Source organism: Sus scrofa, chromosome 10 (genome assembly GCF_054392235.1).
Source record: "Sus scrofa isolate SSC_HxYL_T2T_F1_AM1 chromosome 10, Sscrofa_HxYL_maternal_Yorkshire_Landrace_v2.0, whole genome shotgun sequence".
In the NCBI taxonomy this organism is placed as follows: Eukaryota; Metazoa; Chordata; class Mammalia; order Artiodactyla; family Suidae; genus Sus; species Sus scrofa.
In genome coordinates this window covers 82,010,282-82,032,771 of record NC_139392.1, presented here as the reverse complement: position 1 = coordinate 82,032,771, position 22,490 = coordinate 82,010,282, and the positions used below count along the sequence as shown (strand labels likewise).

Below are 22,490 nucleotides of genomic sequence, written 5' to 3'. Positions count from 1 at the left end.
GGCTTTTTTTTTAAAAAAAAAAATTATCATGGGGTTCCACTTTCTTTAGATAATTCAACCCATCCCTCTTTTGGGGATCCCAACTAAAATCCCTGGGAAATCTTTTTGTTTAAATATATTTCACTAGAATATCTCATTTTGTCTGGTGGGTCTTAACATTTCATAGATTTACAAACCCATTAGCAAATTCCCCCACCATTAAAGATAGAGTTGGGTTTTTTGTTTGTTTTGTTTGTTTATTTTGGTAAGGAAAACTTGCTGGGCCAGTGAGCCCATATGGTGGCCACTTTTCATAGTAACTTTTCTTCTCTTATACCACATTATTACAAAATTTAATTGAATCAAGTAAATGTACAAATTGGAAACTCTGGTGAGGAGAGTATGAAGAAGGTAATTTAAAAGCTATTTCCTTGAATCAGGTGTGAAGCTACAGGAGTGGAGATTGGGATGGGAAGGAAAGAGGCTTTAATAGGTCTTGACGGATTAGACACATAACTGGAGGAGAAAGTGATCCCCAAGGTCATTTTGGAGTTTTGAACATTGAAGACGGCATGTCTTCTGGTACCATTGTCAGAGAGGGAGAGTCAGAGGAGAGGTCCAGGTTGGGGGGCGGGGGAGAACATCATGAATTAGAGGTGACTTCGTGTCATCTGAGTGGAAATATCCAGCAGGTGGTGGAGATGTTGGAGGAGAGCTCCAGAGAGGTTGACCATCCAGATGTAAATTTGTCTTTCATCAGCTTGGGTGATAGTTAAAGCCCTGAGGATGAATGGGTTTCAAGGGAGAGTGTGGAGGGAAAAAGAAGACACTGGTGATTAGTTAACACTAATCCTGCCTCTCTCTTTAAATGTGGCTGCTGCAGGCATTATGCTTGGTTCAGCAATAACTAGGGAATGTATCTACATGAAAAGACTTTGAAGAAGGATAAATAGTTAATCTGTAGAGAATAGATTGTTTTACTGGTAAACACATTACTCATATAATAGCTTAAATATTTTAATGACTCTTTATAATAAGAGGTTACACTTATTTGATGCCAACTATAGACCTAGCGCTGTTGTACACATAACAACTCATTTATCTTTGCATTAAACTTATCATATTGGTAATAACTCATTATTTTTATCAGTAGTGATAAAAGGGGTCTTGGCTTTATAAGGACCCTTGGCTTCTTCTTGGTAAAAAAAGATGGAGGCACAGAGATGTTAAGTAATTTCTCTACGGTTTTCTTGTTGTTAAGCACTGAGGTTAGGCTCTGAATCCAAGTAGTCTGGTTCCAAACATACACTTTAACCTATACTCTACTGCCCTTGTATAAAACCATCCCTCCATAAGTCTTTAATAGACATTTTCAAATGGTCCTGGCTTATAAATACTCATACAGTTATTCTATTTTATACCTTAGGACTACATATGATAGTTTGCTGGATATACTGTGGATGTTTCTTATATTCTTTTTTTTTAAGAAATAGCTCTTTTATTTAATTTTTTTGGCCACACCCATGACACATGGAAATTCCTGGGCCAGGAACTGAACTAGCGGCACAGCAGTGACCCAAGCCACACAGTGACAACACCAGATCCTTAACCTGCTATGCCACCAGAGAACTCCTGTTTCTTATACTCTTGGTAGATCAGTAGATGATCTCTGGTTCCAGAGGAAATAGATTAGTACGTCATGTTGTCCAGGAACAATGAGAATGCAGCACAGCAAAATGATCTGCTAGGATTTGCTGTAAAGGCCAGTTGTTAAGCTGAGAAGCAGTTTGATGTTTTGAAATAATAAAATGATTGTGCTATGAACAAGGCTGAACTATGCACACAATTTTTTTTTCTTTTTCTTTTTTTTGCTTTTTAGGGCCTCACTCATGGCACATGGAGGTTCCCAGGATAGGGGTCCAATCAGAGCTATAACTGCCGGCCTGTGTTACAGCCACAGCAACATCATATTTGAGCCATGTCTGTGACCTACACCACAGGTCATGGAAACCCTGGATCCTTAACCCACTGAGTGAGGCCAGGGATTGAACCCGAAATCTCATGGTTCTTAGTTGGATTCTTTTCTGCTGCGCCACAATGGGAACTCCTGCACCCGAATTTAACGCATATATGAGTCAAGCCTCACACATCATCAGTATTCATTCCTGAGGGTAGGGTAATACTCTGCACTGACCCAAAAGTTTTCTATTGATTTAAGTAATTAGGATGACTTGATGTTTCCAGCTTTCTCAGATGCATTATACCAGAGTATTTCTTCTTGGTGTAGACTTGGGCTGGCTTCACATCACAATATAATGTTCAGTCATTTTAACAATAAGTCACTAAACAATGATTTCCAGTCAATGTCCCAAACTGTGTTCAGATGATGGAGACAAGGTGCGGGAGGGCAGCACAAGGACAGCCAAGGCAAGATTATGAGCACATTTTAGAGAACCAGAGGTGGAAACGGACACTGGTGCAAAGTGCCGAGAACCACGATTCAAGATGGAGCATGGGTCTGAGAACTGGTACATACTAAATAGTATGAACACAAAGGAACTAAACTCAGAAGGTGATATAGGGCAGAAGCCAGGCAACCCCTTCTTCATTCCATAAACATGTTACTAAACCTGTCCTGAACATGCGAGATACTGTGACGAAAGTGCATTTTCTTCTTCTTCAAAGTGCATGTTTGGATCTCTTTCCACTTGGAATCGGCCTGGTCTCCCCAGTGCTTCTAGGAAGTGACATGTTTATTTGTTTGTAGACTCTGTGCTGTACGACTCAGACAGGAATGTTCCTTGCTCTGTGTTTTTGCTTTATTTTTCTTGCCCAGGTTGTTTTTCAAGGCCAAATGATTTCAACTCTTGAACGGGATGAAGTCATAGCTATTGATGATATATCTTTCAGCTCAGGCTGCTTGCCCACAAATGGTAAGAACTTTTTCTCATTTTGGTCTTATGGTGTATAATAAATTCAGTGCAATTTAAACATTGTGTGATGACTTTAATCTGCTCTTTATTTTTGCCTAATGTTTTAGAGTGAGCTATTTTCCTTTGTTCTAATACACTGTATAACAATGACTAGATTTATTCTGGAGGTGAAGATAGGTTATTTTTCACTGATGCTGATGCTGTAAAGAGCTGAAGGGGGTAATTTGATCTCAGATTTGGAATCTTGTAGCAATGTTTACACTGGTTAGTTAAAGCTTAACAAGAGAACTCTATGCCTTCTAAAAGATCAGGAGAAAAGTGGCCTTCAGAGACTTGAAATTCTCTCCTTGGAGCATAAATTTGACTATTCCCCTGAAAGATACAGTGGAGAAATATATTAGTTATAATCTATTTTCTATTTAGACTGAAACATCTAGATCAATAAACCACATGCCAGATCTAAAAAAATTATCCATATTGGTCCTTTAATTATATTAAGTGTATAATATTTAATTTAATTCACCATTCACATAGCAAGATTCAATATATTAAGGTTCAATATTAAAATTTTAAGTTTGTTAGGATAAAGTTAACTTAGCCTAATAAGCAATAATCACATATGCATATATAGATAAATATATTTTTTCTTTTGAAATTTTATTATGCTATAGTATGACATAATAGAATAAAGTAGCTATCTGGTAGAGAGGATTCCAAGTTCTAATTTGGTACAAAGGTACAGCAATTTTGGTAAATAATATTTTAGTAATATTTTGGCATACCTAAGAGAGAACAAGGACATTTGATAAAGAGTATCTGTATTGTGCTATGATTTTTAAATAGTACTCACTCTTGCTGTTATGTTAAGAGCTTATGGGTGTATGTCTGTTGCAACTCAAACTATGGTAAGGTTTTATAGGAGCTGAGCCCCTTCTGAACATTGGAACACTTTAGGTCTCTTTCACCTTTGTCCGTTCTCAGTATATATTGGTAAGAAAGCATGATAGGATAAATTGAAACATAGATATATTGAAATGGAGAACTTTAAAAGTGCAGACTACCACCTCTATCCATTCCTAGAAGTAAATGACTTGAGGATAAACATTAGTTGCTTTCACTAAAAGAAGGTAACATTTACTAGATTTATCAGAAGGGAAGCAACATCCGTATAGATTACATTGTTAACTCTGGGCAAAGTAGATTAAGCTACTGACTGATCTACCACTCAAATCTCTCCAATACTCTCTTCTGTTACTCTGCAGGGTGTTTCTGATTATTTCAGAGCACAGCTATCTTATACTTGATTTTTAATGGGATACCTAATCCCTGACCCTGATCACTTAAGCAGGGCCTCTGTATATCTCAGTTTTATAGTTTCTGTAGAAATTGAGGTCTGCAAAATAAAATGATCCCTAACTAGTTCTCTATATTGCCCAGGTTGGGTGATCACTCTCAAAGGAGAATAAATCAATGAAATCAGCTGTTGGCTGGACTTTCTGAACCATTAAGAAGTTAGGAGCTGGCTGCTGCCATTGAAACTTTGTTTACCTTACAGATTTATATAGGAAAATGCTTGGATTGTGCTGGGGGTTGAGATTGGTTATAATAGGACTCTGCTACCATTTCACATATGAACTTACTCTTCATCTTGGCTCTGGGAACCAAAGCCATTTCCCTAATTACCCATGATCCATACCCTGGGACAAAGGCCAGTGTAGGAAGGCCATAATAATTATTCAGAAGACAAGTGCCAGATTTTCATAAGCACTAAAAGAACTCCTTAAAAATCACTATAGAAGTAGGAAAGCAATAGTAGTGGGAGTGAGAGCATCAGAAAGTTGGATATTCAAGGAAAAATTGTGGTCAAATTGAAAAATTTTGCAGTCCACAATTTCTAAGACAATAGTTCTAGATAGTGCTATAACTGTATTGTTTTGAGATGACGTGGAGAGAAAGTTTACTGAAGATAAGGCATCGACTTTATTTTTTTTATTTATTTATTTTTTGTCTTTTGTTGTTGCTATTTCTTGGGCCGCTCCCGCGGCATATGGAGGTTCCCAGGCTAGGGGTCCAATCGGAGCTGTAGCCACCGGCCTACGCCAGAGCCACAGCAACGCGGGATCCGAGCCGTGTCTGCAACCTACACCACAGCTCATGGCAACGTCGGATCGTTAACCCACTGAGCAAGGGCAGGGACCGAACCCGCAACCTCATGGTTCCTAGTTGGATTCGTTAACCACTGCGCCACGACGGGAACTCCAGGCATCGACTTTAAAGCTCAATTGTTGGGTAGGCCTTTTACCTGGATATTAAATTTATACCAGTTTACAAGGTAAGGAGAGGAAGATTTTGAAATCCAAGACTGATGTCTTCAGTGACTATAGAAGTCAGACCTCCTGCGTGGATGACACAGGGGAGTAAGCTGGATGTCATGAGCCAAGACGTTTTTACACATGGAAATATGAATCATTGTGTAGAAGCAACATGGGGGGTTTAGAAGAATGGTAACTTTAATTCTGGACCTTGTTCTTTATGGGGCATTACTCCCCTTGGGGAAGCTGCAAAGGAAGTGCTCTCCTTTTGGAGAAAGCCAGTATTCACTTGAGGTCACGTGGTGTGTTCTTTGAGGGTGAGGATGCTGGAGGTTTTGCTGCTTGGTTTTCATATAGAATAAGGATTGAGGGTGTATTTAAACTTTTTGGAGGAAAACACAGCAGCCTGAGGATTAATATGGAGAAAAGCATAAAGCATTACATAGTGGGGTAGTGTTGGCACTTGGATGGAGCTGCATTTTGTAAACGGTAGGAAAGTGAGAGATGGTAAAATGAAGTAGCATTCAATGTACAAGTGAGACTCTCCAGTCAAGTTCAGACACTATCATGATAGACTAAACCCAGTTAATCATCAGAGTCATTTAGAAGAGGGATTCTGGGATTCACTCCAGACCTGCTAGATGGGAATCACTGATGATGGACCTACACTTTATTTATTTATGTTTAGAGCAAGATCATTTTTATTAATTTTGTTTTTTTTTAACTTGAAAAGTAAAGAGCTGATAAATGATTGGATGGGAAGATCGATGATATATATATATAGATATATTAACATTAAGATATAAATGTTACTGAGGAAAAGAGACAAATTTCTCATGAAGAAAAACTCCAAATAATTTATGTAGATGCCCCACCCCCAAAAAGGGGACGTGTAACTCCCTATTTCTTTTTTTTTAGATTTTTTATTATGATTGATTTACAAGGTTCCATCAATCTCTGCTATATGACAAAGTGACCCAGACATATATATATATTTATATATACACACATATATACATTCTTTTGCTCACATTTTCCTCCATCATGTTCTATCACCGTGATTAGATGTATATAGTTCCCTGTGCTAAACAGCAGGATCTCATTACCGGTCCATTCCAAATGCAAGAATTTTCATCTACTAACCCCAGACTCCCAATCCGTCCACTCCCTCCCCCTCGCAAACCTAGTCTGTCCTACATGTCCATGATACTGTCTGTGTTGTAGATGACTTGTGACATGTCTGAGACTCCGCATGTAAGTGATATAGGATGTTTGTCTTTCTCTTTGACTTCCTTCACTCAGTGTGAGAGTACCTAGCTCCATCCATGCTGCTGCAAACGGCATTATTTTGTTCTTTTTATGGCTGAGTAGTATCCCCTTGTGTATATGTACCACATCTTTCTAATCCATTCATCTGCTGATGGGCATTTAGCTACAGTCATCAAAACGGCATGGTACTGGCACAAAAACAGAAATATAGATCAATGTAACAGGATAGAAAGCCCAGGAATAAATCCAAATACCTATGGTAAATTAATCTATGACAAAAAAAGCAAGAATATACAGTGGAGGAAAGATAGTCTCTTCAATAAATGGTGCTGGGAAAACTGGACAACTGCATGTAAGAGAATGAAATTCGAACATTGTCTAACACCATACACAAAAGTAAACTCAAAATGGATTAAAGACTTAAATATAAGGCCAGACACTATAAAACTCCTAGAGGAAAACATAGGCAAAATGTGCTTTGACATAAATCACAGAAACATCATTTGATCTACTTCCTAGAATAAAGACAATAAAGACACAAATAAACCAATGGGACCTAATTAAACACAAAAGCTTCTGCCCAGCAAAGGAAATCATTTAAAAAAAAATGAAAAGACAACCCACAGAATGGGAGAAAATTTTTGCAAATGACTCAACCAACATAGGTTTAATCTCCAAAACGTACAAACAATTCATACAACTCAACAACAACAAAAAAAACCAACAACCCAATTGAAAAAAATGGGCAGAAGACCTAAATAGACATTTCACAAAGAAAGACATATAGATGGCCAGCAGGCACATGAAAAAATGTTCAGCATCACTAATTATTGGAGAAATGCAAATCAAAACTACAATGAGGTACCACATCAACCAGTCAGAGTGGTCATCATTAACAAGTCAACAAATAACAAATGCTGGAGAGGGTGTGGAGAAAAGGGAACCCTCCTACACTATTGATAAGAGTGTAAATTGGTACAACCACTATGGAAAACAGTATGGAAATACCTCAGAAAACTAAATATAGAACTACTATATGACCTAGCAATCCCACTCCTGGGCATATATCCAGACAAAAATTTCCTTGAAAAAGATTTGTGCACCCGTATATTCATCACAGCACTATTCATAACAGCCAAGACATGGAAACAACCTAAGGACCTACATTTTAAATAATAGTCTTGGGAAATTTATGCAAAGTCAGCCAATCCTAGGGTTAAGAACAGAACTAGCCTTTGAGAACTATAGGAGCTAGTCTCCTGTTGATTTTTGCACTTGGCAGTGATGCCCTAGAGCAGAGTTCTGGCTAACTTGAATCTGTAGTTTCCATCTCATGTTGTCCTGGTGGTAATAGCCAGGGTAAGGGAAGCAGTCAAAGCCACCCAGCGTCTTCTGGACATTTCCCTCCCAAAATCCTAGTCCAGTGGAGAGTAGGAGATGCAAGGAAGCAGGAATGTTTTCTTAGGTGACATAAGACATTACAGCAGGTAGACATTGATGGTATAGATGCTCCTACACCAGTACTGTTGATGTCAAGGACTAAGGAATTGTCCTTGTCAATTTGCCTCATGCTCCTCACCTATTCAGAGAATAACCTCTCATATTCAGGGTAGGAGGAAGGAAGGAATGGGAGTGGGCAGCAGTGTTTTTGAATATGTCATTCATTGACTAGATGGTTGTCAGGTAGATGACCTGAGTTGTTAGGAAGGCTAAGAAAATCGAGTATTTAATTTGTCCCCTGTAATAAAGGCAGGCAAGGAGAACAGGTTTATGCATTGATCGAGCAAACGTATTTGCTACAAAAACTCAACATCAGCATATTTAGAATTAAATTCCGGTTTTCTTTCAAACTGTGTACTTTCATGTTCCCCATTTTAGTTATTGACATCTATTTGGTCTCAGAAGCCTAGGAGCCATTCTTAAATATGTCTTCCCTTTTCTCAAATCCATATTAATTTGGTTAAAAATATTATTGAGGGCATACCCTTACATTTCTCAAATTGTTTCCTCTGATTTATCATTGTTATTTATACAACTCTGATTTTTTTTTACCTCACATTTTTTTTTCTCTTGGATTTTTAAAAATTCCAGTTTCAGTCTATTCCACTTTACTGTTCATTGCTACCTGCTAGCCACCAGATTGCACTTTCTCCCATCCAAATATGCCCAATCTCTATTTGGTTTAAATCCATCAGTCACTCTTCATTGCCTTCAGAATGGAATTCACTTTTTTTTTTTTTTTTTTTTGGTCAAGACATAGACCCACCAGGATCCTGCTCTTATGCACCAGTCCAATGTCATCCTTCATAATTCCCCCAAGACTTCCTGTACTCCAGCCAAAAAGAACTATCTGTGAGTTCATCACAGGGTCATGTTTTTGGGTATCTTTGCAAATCTTGATCCCTCTGGTTATTTTATAAAAAGAAAATGTTTGGCCTGTCCTGCTACTATGTATCCCTCCAGATTGAGTCAAGCTCTCTTTTCTGAGAAGCCTTCTCTCACACAAATATCCCACCACGCTCCCACTTCCTGTGCACACACATGCATGCACACACATACCACACACATGCACATATACATGGTGTTTTGATTTACCTCTGCAACTAAGTGCTGATTTTCTTGAGGGCACACTTGTATCTTATTCATGTGTGGATCCCCAGCACGGAGCAAGCACTTAATAAACAGATGTTGAATGAATTATTGAACAAAGAACACATGTGATTTTTTAAGTATCAAGTTTTTTGGATTTTTGGATGATTTCTTTCCTCTGAGCTATAAACCATTCTATAAACAGATTTAAATAAAATATCATGGGTATATGTTTTTAGTACTACCTACACTTAGGCAAAGCATATTTTTAGATTTTTGTTTTAGTATCAAGTAGAAAGATGTGTCCTCAAACTATATCATGTCATTTTCATCTGAGAGGAATTAATTTGGGCCAGTCATTTGCTGTATTTGCGTAGAAGCATAGGTGTTTTTGTCATTTTATAGCAGAAATATAGTACTCGGAAATGAGTACTGCTTCGAAGTGAATTCTGTAATGTATCTGTCTTTTGGTGGTTGTTTTGGTTTCTAGAAATGATTAAGATATATAGATTTCCTGACAAGATGTCTTTATTTTCTCATTTCTTTGCACCAGTGTGCTTTCAAAAATTTGTTGTGATTTTTTGTTTTGAGACTAGAGAGCAATTCTGTTACTATGTTTTTGTTTTCTGTATTCGGATGCTTTGATGTCTGGGGTCTTGCTGTCCTGGAAGGACTTGTCTCTTCCAGGGTGAGCCAATTTCTAGAGGCAGTAAAACGGCTCACCCTCCCGTGTGTTTCAGTTGCAAATCAACTAATCCAGAGCCCACACCCAGCTACCGCTCCAGGCTCTTACACTCTGGGTCACTGTGTACCGGGGCTCATCACCCCAGGGTCATGGCGTGTTTTCTAGGACTGCCTTAAAAGAGTAACACAGACTGGGTGGCTTATGCAACAGAAATTTATTTTCTCATGATTCTAAAGGGTGGAAGTCCAAGATCAAGATGTCAGGAAGCTTGGTTTCTTTTAAGTCTTCTCTCCTTTCCTTGTGGATGACTGCCTTCTGCCTGTGTCTTTACCATAGTCTCTGTGTGTGTCTGTGTCCCGAACGCTGCCTCTTGCAAGAACACTGATCATTTTGGATTAGAGCCCACCAATATGACTTCGTTTTACCTTAATTTCCTCTTTACAGACCGTACCTCCAAAAAAAAAAAAATGTCGCATTATGAGGTACTGAGGGTTTGGACTTCAACATAAGAATTGATAGTGGGGAGTACAGTTCCGCCCGTAAAAGTAAGGTACTTAACAACTAGGGACAGCCTCTCTGCCCCAAAGCCCAGTGAAATTATTCAAACTAACCCATCCTGCTTACCCTGCCTCATCAGCTCCTTCCCCCAGAAACCACAGTAATGGATTTTCCCCACAGTTTCCCTCTCCCTCTGGCTTCTGACCAACCTTGAATTTTCCCTATGTGTTGACCCCAGCCCCCTAGCATGGTTTTCCCTGTCTCCTTGGGGTCTGTGAGTATAACAAACTATCTTTTTTTTTTTTTTTTGGATGGGCATAGAATCTAAGCTACAGCTGTGGCATCATTAGATCTTATAACCCACTGAGCCAGGGCCAGGGATGGAACCCACTACTCTGCAGTGCCTTGAGCTGCTGCAGTCAGATTCTTAACCCACTGTACTACAAAGGGAACTTCACAAACTATCTTTTTAATCATAGTCATCTTTTGATCTGTTGGCTTTTCTATATACCTCAATAATAATAATAATATTATAAAAAATATTGTGGTCAGTGGGATAATAAGTAAAAACTGCTCAAACATGATAACCATTTACTGCCTGAATAATGAATTAAAATGTAGCAGTGCTTAGGGGCTCTGTGTGGCATTAAGACACCCCTTCAATGCTATGTTAAGGGGTAGTTTTTTTTTTTTTCCCCAACTCTGCCTTAGTCTTCACTTCCTGCTTCTGCAAAGGTTCAGGGTTATCCATACTTGAGAGAATACAGTCTTCAAGGGTCTTTCCTCAGCATGTTCTCATCCTTGTACTTTTTGCTTGTTTCCCTTGGCTTTTTCATTATCCTAAAATGTGTTGGAGCTCTTCAAAGCCCTCTGTGGACATCTTATTCCATGGCTTTTCACTTTAAGATTTTTGTCATCTCCTTGTTTGTTCCAATTTGCTATATATCTCAAATTGCTATGATGTCAGATAGTTGCTACTGATTATTTTCTTCAAATTCTTTGAGGAAAGGCTCTTTGAAATGAATGAGTTAAGAATCGAATCAAATAAAGACAAAACTCTAGGATTCTAGGCTGCTGCTTTTCATGACTACTATGATTCCAAAGTTTTTTTCGGCAAACTCTACCAAGGAAAATTTAAATAAAAACCATGCCCACACATATCATAATCCAACTCCTGAGAAGTTTGGAAAATAAATTTGAAAGTGATCAAAGATAAATAACACATGACATACAAGAGCGATGAAGTTGTCATTGCTGCCATTGTTTTAGTTGTTGCTATTTATTTGTTCAGTGGCTGTGAAGAGCTGAAATGCATCCCTACCCAGTGCCATAAGTTGAAGTTCTAACTTCCAGTACTGTAGAATATGAATGTATTTGGTGATAGGGCCTGTAAGAGATAAATTAGGTAAAATGAGGTCATTTGGGTGAGCCTTAATCTAACACAACTAGTGTTCTTATAAGAAAAGGAGATTCAGAAAAACACATGGAGGAAGGACCAAGTGAAGATGGAGAGAGATGGGCCACTTACAAGCCAAGGAGAAAGGTCCTCAGAAGAAAAAGCTCTCCTGACATCTTGATCTGAGAATCACAGAAAGTAAATTTCTTTTATTTACTCAGTCTGGTACTCTAGTTTGACAACCCTAGGAAACTAATACATTGATTCTTATGAAATAATTTTGTAACATGAATTCTTGCTCTTATGTAGTCACTTGAGTCTCTGCTTTGGAGAGATGCTATCATTTTCTGTAGAAGCTATAGTTTTCTCATCAGTGTAGAAGCCAGAATACAGTGACATATCTTTAAAATGCTGAAAGTAAATAACCCTCAACCAGGGTTCTGTATCCACTGAAAATATCCTTCAGGAATTAAGGCAAAATAAGGACATTGTCAGATGAAGGAAAACGAATAGGATTAGTCACCAGAAGATCTGATGTAAAAGAAATGCTGAGGGAAGTTTTTCAGGCTACAACAAAAACAGCAAAGTAGGAAAATTATATATTTAAGAATAAAGGAAGAACAACCACGGTCATAAATATCTGGGGAAATACAATTTTTCTGGCCTCTAAAGACTTTTTAATAGTCATATAGCTGTTGAAAGCACATATTTGAATACCTCTATGGTGATTTGAAAATATGTAGATGTAACACAAATGGTAAGGATAGCATAAAGTTGTGAGTGTAGAAGTTCTATAGCCACATGATGTCTATGTTTCATTTGAAATGCTAACTCTATCAAGAGTGTTAAAGTGTGCATATTACCCCTGGAGCAAACACCAAAATGATATAAGACAAAATTAAACACATAAAAATATTGAAATAATCCACCAGCGGGCAAAGGAAAAACAGATGGCAAAAGCAGAAATGATAGGAGAGGGGAAGTAAAAGGCACAAATGGTAATTAAAATATTGGAGATGGGACTTCCCTTGTAAAGAGAAGATAAACTGAAAAAAGGGGCAATAAACTGAAAAATAATAAAACTGGTTACCAAATCACAAACATATCACAATTACATTAAATATAAGTAGTCTAAGTATTCCTTTTAAAAGTCTGAGGTTGTCAGATTAAAGATAGGAACTAATTATATTCTCACTACAAAACAATTGAAAAATATATAAATTAATGATAAATGATATAATGATGAAGGGATTCAAAAAAGACACTATGCAACAATAATCCAAAGGACAATGGAGTGGCTATGTTAATATCAAACAATGTGTTCTTCACAACAATCAAAATTAACAGGGAAGAAGTTCCCGTTGTGGCTCAGTGGTTAACGAATCTGACTAGGAACCATGAGGTTGTGGGTTTGATCCCTGGCCTTGCTCAGTGGGTTAAGGATCCGGCATTGCCATGAGCTGTGGTGTAGGTTGCAGACGCAGCTCGGATCCTGCATTGCTGTGGCTGTGATGTAGGCCAGCAGCTACAGCTCCGATTGGACCCCTAGCCTGGGAACCTCCACATGCCACAGGATCAGCTCAAGAAATGGCAAAAAGACAAAAAGAAAAAAAAAAAAAAAAAAATTAAAAGGGATAAGGAAGTATGTTCACTAAAAAGTCAAAACAATTTTACATATATAAACAGTACTAAAAGTACATGAAGTAAAACTTTTAGAACTAAAATAGACAAGAAATACACAATTATATAAAAAATAGGCAAATCCACAGTTATAACAGGATCCTTGAATACACATTTCTCAGTAGTCAATGGTACAAGTGCACACAAAAAATTGGAAAGGATTTAGAAAAATCAGTGAAAAAAATCCAAAAATATGTATGGAATGACAAAAGACCCTGAATAGCAAAGCAATCATGATAAAGAAGAACAGAGCCAGAGGCTTCGCACTTCCTAATTTCAAACCGAACTACAAAGCTATAGTAAATAAAACAGTATGGTACTGCCTTTTTAGAAGTACACAGACTAATGGAACAAAATAGCCTAAAAATAAATCCCCATGTTAGATCAACTAATATTTTACAAGGGAGTCAAGAATACTCAATGGGAAAAGGATAATCTTTTGAATAAGCGGTATTGGTAAAAGTGAATAAAATACATGTAGAAAAATGAAATTGGACTCCTATCTTAACACTACTCACAAAAATTAACTTGGAATAGATTAAAGAGTTAAATATAAGACCTGAAAACATAAAACTCTTAGAAGAAAATATAGAGAAAAAAGGTCTTTGATAGTAGTTTTGGCAACAGATTTTTTTTTTTTTTTTTTGGATATGATACCAAAAGGACAAACAACAAAAGCAAAAATAAATAAGTGGAACTATGCCAAACTAGACAGCTTCTATTCAGAAAAAAAAATCAACAAAATTAAAAGATAATGAACTGAATGGGATAAAATATTTACAAGTTATATGGCCCAGTTGAGCCATATAGAAATGGCTCATACAATTCAATATCAAAAAAACAACCCATTTAATAAATGGGCAGAAGATCAGAATAGAACTTTTTCTAAGGAAGATGTATAGTTGGAACTAAAAATTAAATATTTGCATATTTACAGAAAATATTACTGTCTATGCATAAATACAGAGTTTATTCCTTTAAAAGATTCTGGAACCAGTGAGTTTATCATAATAGCAGTATACAAGGTCAGCATAAAATCAACTGTGCATGATTGCAATGAATAATTGGAGACTGAGATTAGAAAAATCGCATCATTTCTTTTTTTTTTTTTTTTCCCCTGTCTTTTTGTCTTTTTCTAGGGACGCTCCCGTGGCATATGGAGGTTCCCAGGCTAGGGGTCCAATCGGAGCTGTAGCTGCCAGCCTATGCTACAGCCACAGCAACTCGGGATCCGATCCGTGTCTGCAACCTACACCACAGCTCACGGCAACGCAGGATCCTTAACCCACTGAGCAAGGCCAGGAATCGAACCCGCAACCTCATGGTTCCTAGTTGGATTCATTAACCACTGAGCCACGAAGGGAACTCCACCATTTCTAATACAAAGTAAATTCTTATATACAAATCTAACAAAATATATACTGCATCTCTATTCTGAAAACTATGAAACACAGATGGAAGACATCAAGAAGTCCTGACTGAATAAGTGAATTATTGATGGATTTATAGACCATGGCTGTGTGTCTGTCAAAACTCATAGAAATAAATATCAAAAAGTATGATTTTACCATGCGTAAATTTAAAAAGAAATTTGAAAAAAAGTAGCTTTTTTTCCTTTTTTTTTTTATTACTCAAAAGAATTTATCACATCTGTAGTTGTATAATGATCATAACAATCTGATTTCACAGGATTTCCATCCCACAGCCCAGGCACATTCCCCCACCCCCCAAACTGTCTCCACCAGAAACCATAAGTTTTTCTTTTCTTTTCTTTTTTTTTTTTTTTTTTTTTTGTGCTATTTCATGGGCCACTCCCACGGCATATGGAGGTGCCCAGGCTAGGGATTGAATCGGAGCTGTAGCCACCGGCCTACACCAGAGCCACAGCAACGCGGGATCCGAGCCGCGTCTGCAGCCTACACCACAGCTCACAGCAACGCTGGATCGTTAACCCACTGAGCAAGGGCAGGGATCAAACCCGCAACCTCATGGTTCCTAGTCGGATTCGTTAACCACTGTGCCACGATGAGAACTCCCGGAAACCATAAGTTTTTCAATGTCTGTGAATCAGCATCTGTTCTGCAAAGAAGTTCCGTCTGTCCTTCTTTCAGATTCCCCATGTCAGTGAAAGCATTGGATGTTGGTGTCTCATTGTACGGCTGACTTCACTTAGATGATAGTTTCTAGGGCCATCCGTGTTGCAAAAAATGCTGGTATTTCGTTCTTTTTAATGGCTGAGTCATATTCCATTGTGTATATGTACCACTTCTTCTGGATCCACTCCTCTGTCGATGGACATTTAGGCTGTTTCCATGTCTTGGCTATTGTAAATAGTGCTGCAATGAACATTGGAGTACATGTGTCTTTGCGAGTCATGGTTTTCTCTGGATAGATGCCCAGGAGTGGGATGGCTGGATCAAATGGTAGTTCTATGTTTAGTTTTCTGAGGCATCTCCATACTGTTTTCCACAGTGGTTGCACCAATTTACAATCCCACCAACAGTGTACTAGGGTTCCTTTTTCTCCACACCCTCTCCAGCACTTATTGTTTGTAGACTTTCAGATGATGGCAATTCTGGCTGGTGTAAGGTGGTGCCTCAGAGTGGTTTTGATTTGCAGTTTCTCTAATAATGACTGATGTTGAACACCTTTTCATGTGTTTCTCGGCCATCTGTATGTCTTCTTTGGAGAACTGTCTGTTTAGATCTTCTGCCCATTTTGTGATGGGGTTGTTTGTTTTTTTGGTATTGAGCAGCAGAAGGTGTTTATAAATTTTGGAGATTAATCCCTTGTCAGTTGATTCACTTGCAAAGATTTTCTCCCATTCTGTGGATTGTCTTTTTGTGTTGTTAAGGATTTCCTTTGCTGTGTAGAAACTTTGAAGTTTGATTAGATCCCATTTGTTTATTTTTCTTTTTATTGTCAATACTCTGATAGGTGGATCTGAGAAGATGTTGCTGTCGTTTATGTCAGAGTGTTTGGCCTATGTTTTCCTCTAGGAGTTTGATAGTGTCTGGTCTTATATCTAGGTCTTGAATCCATTTGGAGTTGATTTTTGTGTATGGTGTTAGGGAGTGTTCTAATTTCCTTCTTTTTCATGTGGCTGTCCATTTTTCCCAGCACCACTTATTGAACAAGCTGTCCTTTCTCCCTTGTATATTCTTGCCTCCTTTGTCATAAATTTGTTGGCTGTAGGTGCGTGGGTTTAATTTCTGGGCTTTCTATCCTGTTCTACTGATCAATATTTCTGTCTTTGTGCCAGTAGTGTATGGTTTTGATGATTGTTGCTTTGTAGTATAGGCTGAAGTCCAGGAGCCTGATTCCTCCAGCTCCATTTTTCTTTTACAGGATGTCCTTGGCTGTTCTGGGTCTTTTGTGCTTCCAAACAAACTTTAAAATATTTTGTTCAAGTTCTGTGAAAAATGTCTTTGGTAATTTGATAGGGATTGCATTGAATCTGTAGATCGCCTTAGGTGTGTAGTCATTTTAATAATATTAACTCTTCCAATCCACGAGCATGGTATATCTTTCCATCTATTTGTGTCATCTTTGATTTCTTTCATCAGTGGCTTGTAGTTTTCAGAGTACAGGTCTTTTGTTTCTTTAGGTAGGTTTACTCCTAGGTATTTTATTCTTTTGGAAGTGATGGTAAACGGGATTGCTTCCCTAATTTCCTTTTCTGCTTTTTTATTGTTAGTTTATAGAAACGCTGTCGATTTCTGTGTATTGATTTTGTATCCTGCGACTTTGCCATCAAGAAGTCCTGACTGAATAAGTGAATTATTGATAGATTTATAGACCATGGCTGTGTGTCTGTCAAAACTCATAGAAATGAATGTCAAAAAATATGATTTTACCATGTGTAAATTTAAAAAGAAATTTGACAAAAAAAATAAGAAATTTGAAAAAAAGTAACTTTTACCATTGGAAAATTCTTGATAAGGAAGCTACTACATAGATTAATAAGTCTAGTATTATTTGTAGGGAAATAATATAACTGTTTCTCTCTCTATAGTCTTTAATATAGAAATAGACATACTCCGTAAAAGTGGTAGATATGAGTATCTTCATGGTTTCTTAATATTTTTAAGTTGGACAATAAAATAGAATTCTACATAATATTAGATTTTTTTTATTATTCTCATACCTTTAAACAGTTTCATTCTGGCTACTGCCCTTCCCAAGATATGAATATTCATAATGTTAATATTCACAATGAATATTGAAAGGGAGATCTGTTTAGACTTTACCAAAATTGTAAATATCAAAAAAAAGATCAAGGTTTATGACTGACTAAAAGAGAATGTGCTTAATCACTTATTCTTAATTACTTTTGATTCTTGAATAAACTATTATATATTTTTGTAGATTACATGATATGTCTCATAATCAGACTATCTGGAATATTCTGTGAGTATTTTTCGATTGGTTTGCCAGGACTTTGTAAAGGGTCCAAAACCCCCACAAATTCTCCCTAATGAGAGCCTGAATAATGCATATAATCCAGTTAAATAAGTAAGGACTTCGTTATCCTTTATACCTTATTTATTTCTAGCTACCTTTTAAGATCTGATGACTATTCATTGAAATCTATTACTAATTTAAGAAAACTGATAAAGAAATTGGCAAAAGCCCCTAGAGTCAAAAGTGGATGTCGGCTCTAACGTTTGCCACCATAGCCTTGAGGCTTGGACTTCATCCTCTGCCATCTGAGAGAGTCTGGCCAATTTCACACAACCTGTTAGTACAAGATTTGAAGGATGGTTGGCTTTACACAAGTGGCTTCCTCCGTATGGAGATGTTGAAATCACTGACAAAGCTTCATCCTGCTGATTGTGCAACACTAATGGGGAATTTTAAAATGTCAATGATAATTTTCAACAGCTGTGATGCAATATAAGAATAAGAGAGAGGATGGGGAGAGAGAGAAAATGAATATGAATATAAGTATAAATGACGTCTTTAAATAGCCTTGAGCTTTGAGATTGAATACACTAAAATAAAAACCTGTCCAGGAGATGAATTGATTGACAACTTATATCCCCATATCACTATTTTTATGGTTATAAATTCTGGTTCAGAGGATTAAAGGTAGTCGTACAAGTGGTTGACATTGGTGAAAGATATTTCATACCAACTGACACAAGCTGCATTTTAAATTCCATGCAATTTGTACTTGACTATTTTGCTATATTTGTTTACAGTACTTTTGTGGGTCTTGTATAAATAGTGAAAAATTAGAGATTAAATACAACATTTAATTGAACTAGAGAATATATTTAATTATGCAGCTCTAGGGGCAGAAGCTTTGTAGCTATTATCTGAATCTACAAAAATTAGAGTTTTAATTGTTTCACGGTAGTTGTTATTGTGCAATCTTAGCTTCACTTAATCGCCCACACTCCCTTAATTGCATATGCAGTTTTATTTTCAGTGGGTCTAACATTCAAGAGGCTTTGCGTATTCATCATTTGTAAGATCCCATTATGAGAAACAAGATTATGGATGTTCTTCATAAATCATTTTCATAACCAATTGCTTCAATTTTATTTTCAGGAAAGATGTGGACTATTTATATAAAGTCTGTGTTATTTTAAAAGATTTCATGGTATTGACCTTAGGTCATTTATTCATTCATTTAACAATCTATATGCATTTATTCATTCATTAAACACCTATATATTATCAAGAATTTTTCGAGATACTAGGGAGACAGCAGTGAAAAAACAAACAGTAATCCCTGAGTTCATGGAATTTATGTTTTAGTTAGAAAGAGAAAGAATGTAAGTGAGTAAATAAAAATGTCTAAAATATGTCAAGTGGTGATATGTACTGTACTATGGATACAATGAAAAAAACTAAGGGTGCCATCGGTGAGGCGGAGATGGAGTTTTAAATAAAGTGGTCAGGTGTGGTCACATGCAGAACATAGTTTCTGAACAAAAACAAAGCAAAAATCAAGCCCCAAGCAACTGTGGGATCGAGCCACGTGTATATTGGAAGGTACTATAAATGCAAAAGTCGTGAGGCAAGAGTAAGCCTGGTTTGTGTAAGGCAGATCATGGAAAGGAATGTTGTATGTATTTCTTGTAGGATAGAAACCCATTTGATGATTTTGAGCAGAAGAGATGTGACCTGACTCACTGCTTTGATTTAGCTCTAATATATTTTTCTTGTCCTCCTTTCTTTAGATGAATAGTTAAATTACAGGATTTGAGATCAATCTTTTTTCATTCCTGATGATCATTTTCCTTCTAGGCACTATTGTAGCCCCAGGGCACAATTTTTAGTAAGTTGTATTTTCATTTTCCTTCCGCTCCAAATGCTTGGCTATGTCAAAATCTGTTTTACTTAAACATGTAACATTTAATTATCAGAAACATATGGGTTTCCCAGATTTGTAGTTTAATTTTATTTTGTTCTGAGAATATTGGAAGATCATAATGGGGCAAGGGCAGCAATATGGAGGCCCACTCAGTTTTTGCCGTAATCTGGAAAGAATGATGTTCCCTTGACTCAAATGAATAGTGACAATGGAAGAGGTAAGATGTAGTGAGATTCTGGACGTGTTTCAGTGAAAGGAAGAAATAAGACATAGATGACACCAAATTTCCTACCTGAGCTAGAAGGATGGGGTTTGGGCAGAAAAAAAAAAAATCAGAAAATATGTCTAGTTTTAGGCATATTTCATTTGAGATGCATGTTGGTTATCCAAGTGAATTGGCCAAGTCGGCAAAGGATTTCTATGTTGGAGTCCTGTGAAAGGTCTGGGCCTTTGTTATAATTTTATGAGTGTGTTATAAATCAACTATAATTTAAAAAATATGTAATAGACTTCGCCATGGAGAGATCAACCTTGATATATGCAGTTTTAGCAGAGTGGTAAGGGTAAAAAAAAAAAAAGTGTTCTGATGTATGTTGCACTAACATATAAATAACCCTTGAAAACATTTTGCAAAGTAAAAGAAGTCAAATACAAAGGACCATGTAATGTATGACTCCATTTATATGAAATATGCCGAGTAGGCAAATCCATTGAGGCAGAAAGCAGTTTAGTGGGTGCCAGAGGAGGAGGAGAGAATGGGGAGTGACTTCTAATTGGTAAAAAGTTTTAGTCTGGATTGATGCACCTGTTTTGGTGATGATCATGCAGCATTGAAGATATAAAAGCCACCAAATCGTATACTGTTAAATGGTTAAAATGGTGAATTTTATATAATGTGAACTTTACGTCATTAACAACAGTTTAAACAAGCCTCATTGGAACAGGTGCAAGAGAGAATGGGGTGGGGGAAGAGAACTGTGTTGGGGTCAGTGAGAATAGGCAGAACTTGTAGAACTTAGTTGGAGGGGGTTCTAGGTTTAAGAGGTTTTCTTAAGATAGGTGAAGTTGTGGCTCCTTTGTGTACTGAAGGGAAAGAAAACACGATGTGAAAGAGGGGAAGAAATTGCTGGAATGATTGCTGAAACAGGGAAGAGGAGAGGTACTTTCCGAGTATATGAAAGGAGTGGACCCAGAGTGGAGCAGGACTAGCAGATGCACAGTTAGACGAAGACAGGCAAGTGGGTGGTGGTGCAGGTAGTTTGGTGGTCGGGTTGGTGCAGCATTCTTCTGATTTCTCTCATTTTCTCAATGAAATGTGAAGTAAGATGATTAGCCTCTTACGTAGCTGAGGGGAAGGAGGAGTTAGAGAATTAGGGAAGGGGCAGAAGGTTTTGAATAGTTTGCCTAGGAATGGAGGAAGAGGAAAGAATTAGGAAGATGTACTGGGATGGCCCCAGTGCAATGGAGTGAGTAGTCAGGGATACGGAGTCATTTTGCTTAGAATGGCAGTTGCCCATCACTCATGTTGAGCTACACAGGTGCAGGCTGGAGTAGGCAGAGTGTTTCATGGGGAGTGTTTCATTGTGGATAGGGTGGTAGGTTTCTCAGCCTCTCCATAGTGATGCTATCTGCATCACTGAATGTTGAGCTCTCACCTGGGCTGGGACTCCCATCCCCATAGACATTTCCCAGGCCAGTGCCAATGTCGTGGCTGGTCCAACCCTTGTGGTTCGTGTTATTATCATAAGACATGCCTCAATAAGAACCAACAGGGAAGTTCCGAAGAACAAGATTTGCTTCTCATTGGGTTCTGCCTTTATTGAGGCTGAGGGTGGGGTAGCTAATGTTTCCCAGGTTCACTGTTTATTGGTGAATTTAAAACAAGAGTGAGATTTAAAGTGCAGGAAGGGAAAAGGGGGGTCACTTACCTGATTAGTTATCTATGTCACCAAGGGATTTGAAAAGGGCAGCTTCAGGAGTAGGGCGGCCTGGCTCTTTATCCAGCAAGTAGGGGCAACGTGCTTACTAGAGATGGATGTCTTTGGAATGGATGCCTCAGCATTTCAAAGGTTGATGTCAGGCACTTAAATTCAATTAAAAAAATCTGTCAGTTACTGACAGTTGTGATCATCCTTAGCTGAGTGGTGGCAAAGGTTGGTTTGCATAAATGATGGAGCATCAGTTAGAAAAAAATTGAGAAATTAAGAGGCAAGATGAAAGTGAATATTGAAATGACAAAGAATGACATAGAGCCAAGGGCTAAAGTCTTGAAGGATTGAGAGGTAGTGTACCGTGTCTGTAGATGATGGGGATATCATTTGATGTCGGGAGATTCAAAGCTTGGATATTTAGGAAGGTGAGAAACTTCAGTACATTTTCCACAGTGGCTGCACCAATTTACATTCCCAACAACAGGTTCCCCTTTCTCCACGTCCTCAACAACATTGGTTATTTGTGTTCTTTCTGATAATAGCCATTCTGACAGTTGTGAGGTGATGTTTCATTGTGGTTTTGATTTGCATTTTTCTTTTTTTGGCTGTACCTGTGGCATGTGAAAATTCCCAGGCCAGGGCGAGAACCTTCACCACAGTGGTAACCCACACTGCTGCAGTGACAATGCCTGATCCTTAACTTGCTGCACCACAAGGGAACTCCTTGCATTTTTCTGATAATTTTTTTTTCATCTTTTTGCCATTTCTTGGGCCGCTCCCGCCGCATATGGAGGTTCCCAGGTTAGGGGTCAAATCGGAGCTGTAGCCGCCAGCCTACGCCAGAGCCACAGCAACGCAGGATCTGAGCCGCATCTGTGACCTACACCTCAGCT

At 37.8% G+C, this 22,490-nt stretch overlaps 1 protein-coding gene across 8 annotated transcripts in view; it reads left to right on the top strand.

Annotated features, from left to right (window-relative positions):
- The window catches only part of MALRD1 (MAM and LDL receptor class A domain containing 1), an 860,334-nt gene that overhangs the window by 292,113 nt on the left and 545,731 nt on the right, over nt 1–22,490 (top strand). For all 8 annotated transcript variants that reach the window (XM_084980970.1, XM_084980973.1, XM_084980974.1 and 5 more), the window contains one exon: nt 2,816–2,912. In XM_084980970.1, the coding sequence (XP_084837096.1) occupies nt 2,816–2,912 (97 nt within the window). The remainder of the gene's footprint in view (nt 1–2,815; nt 2,913–22,490) is intronic.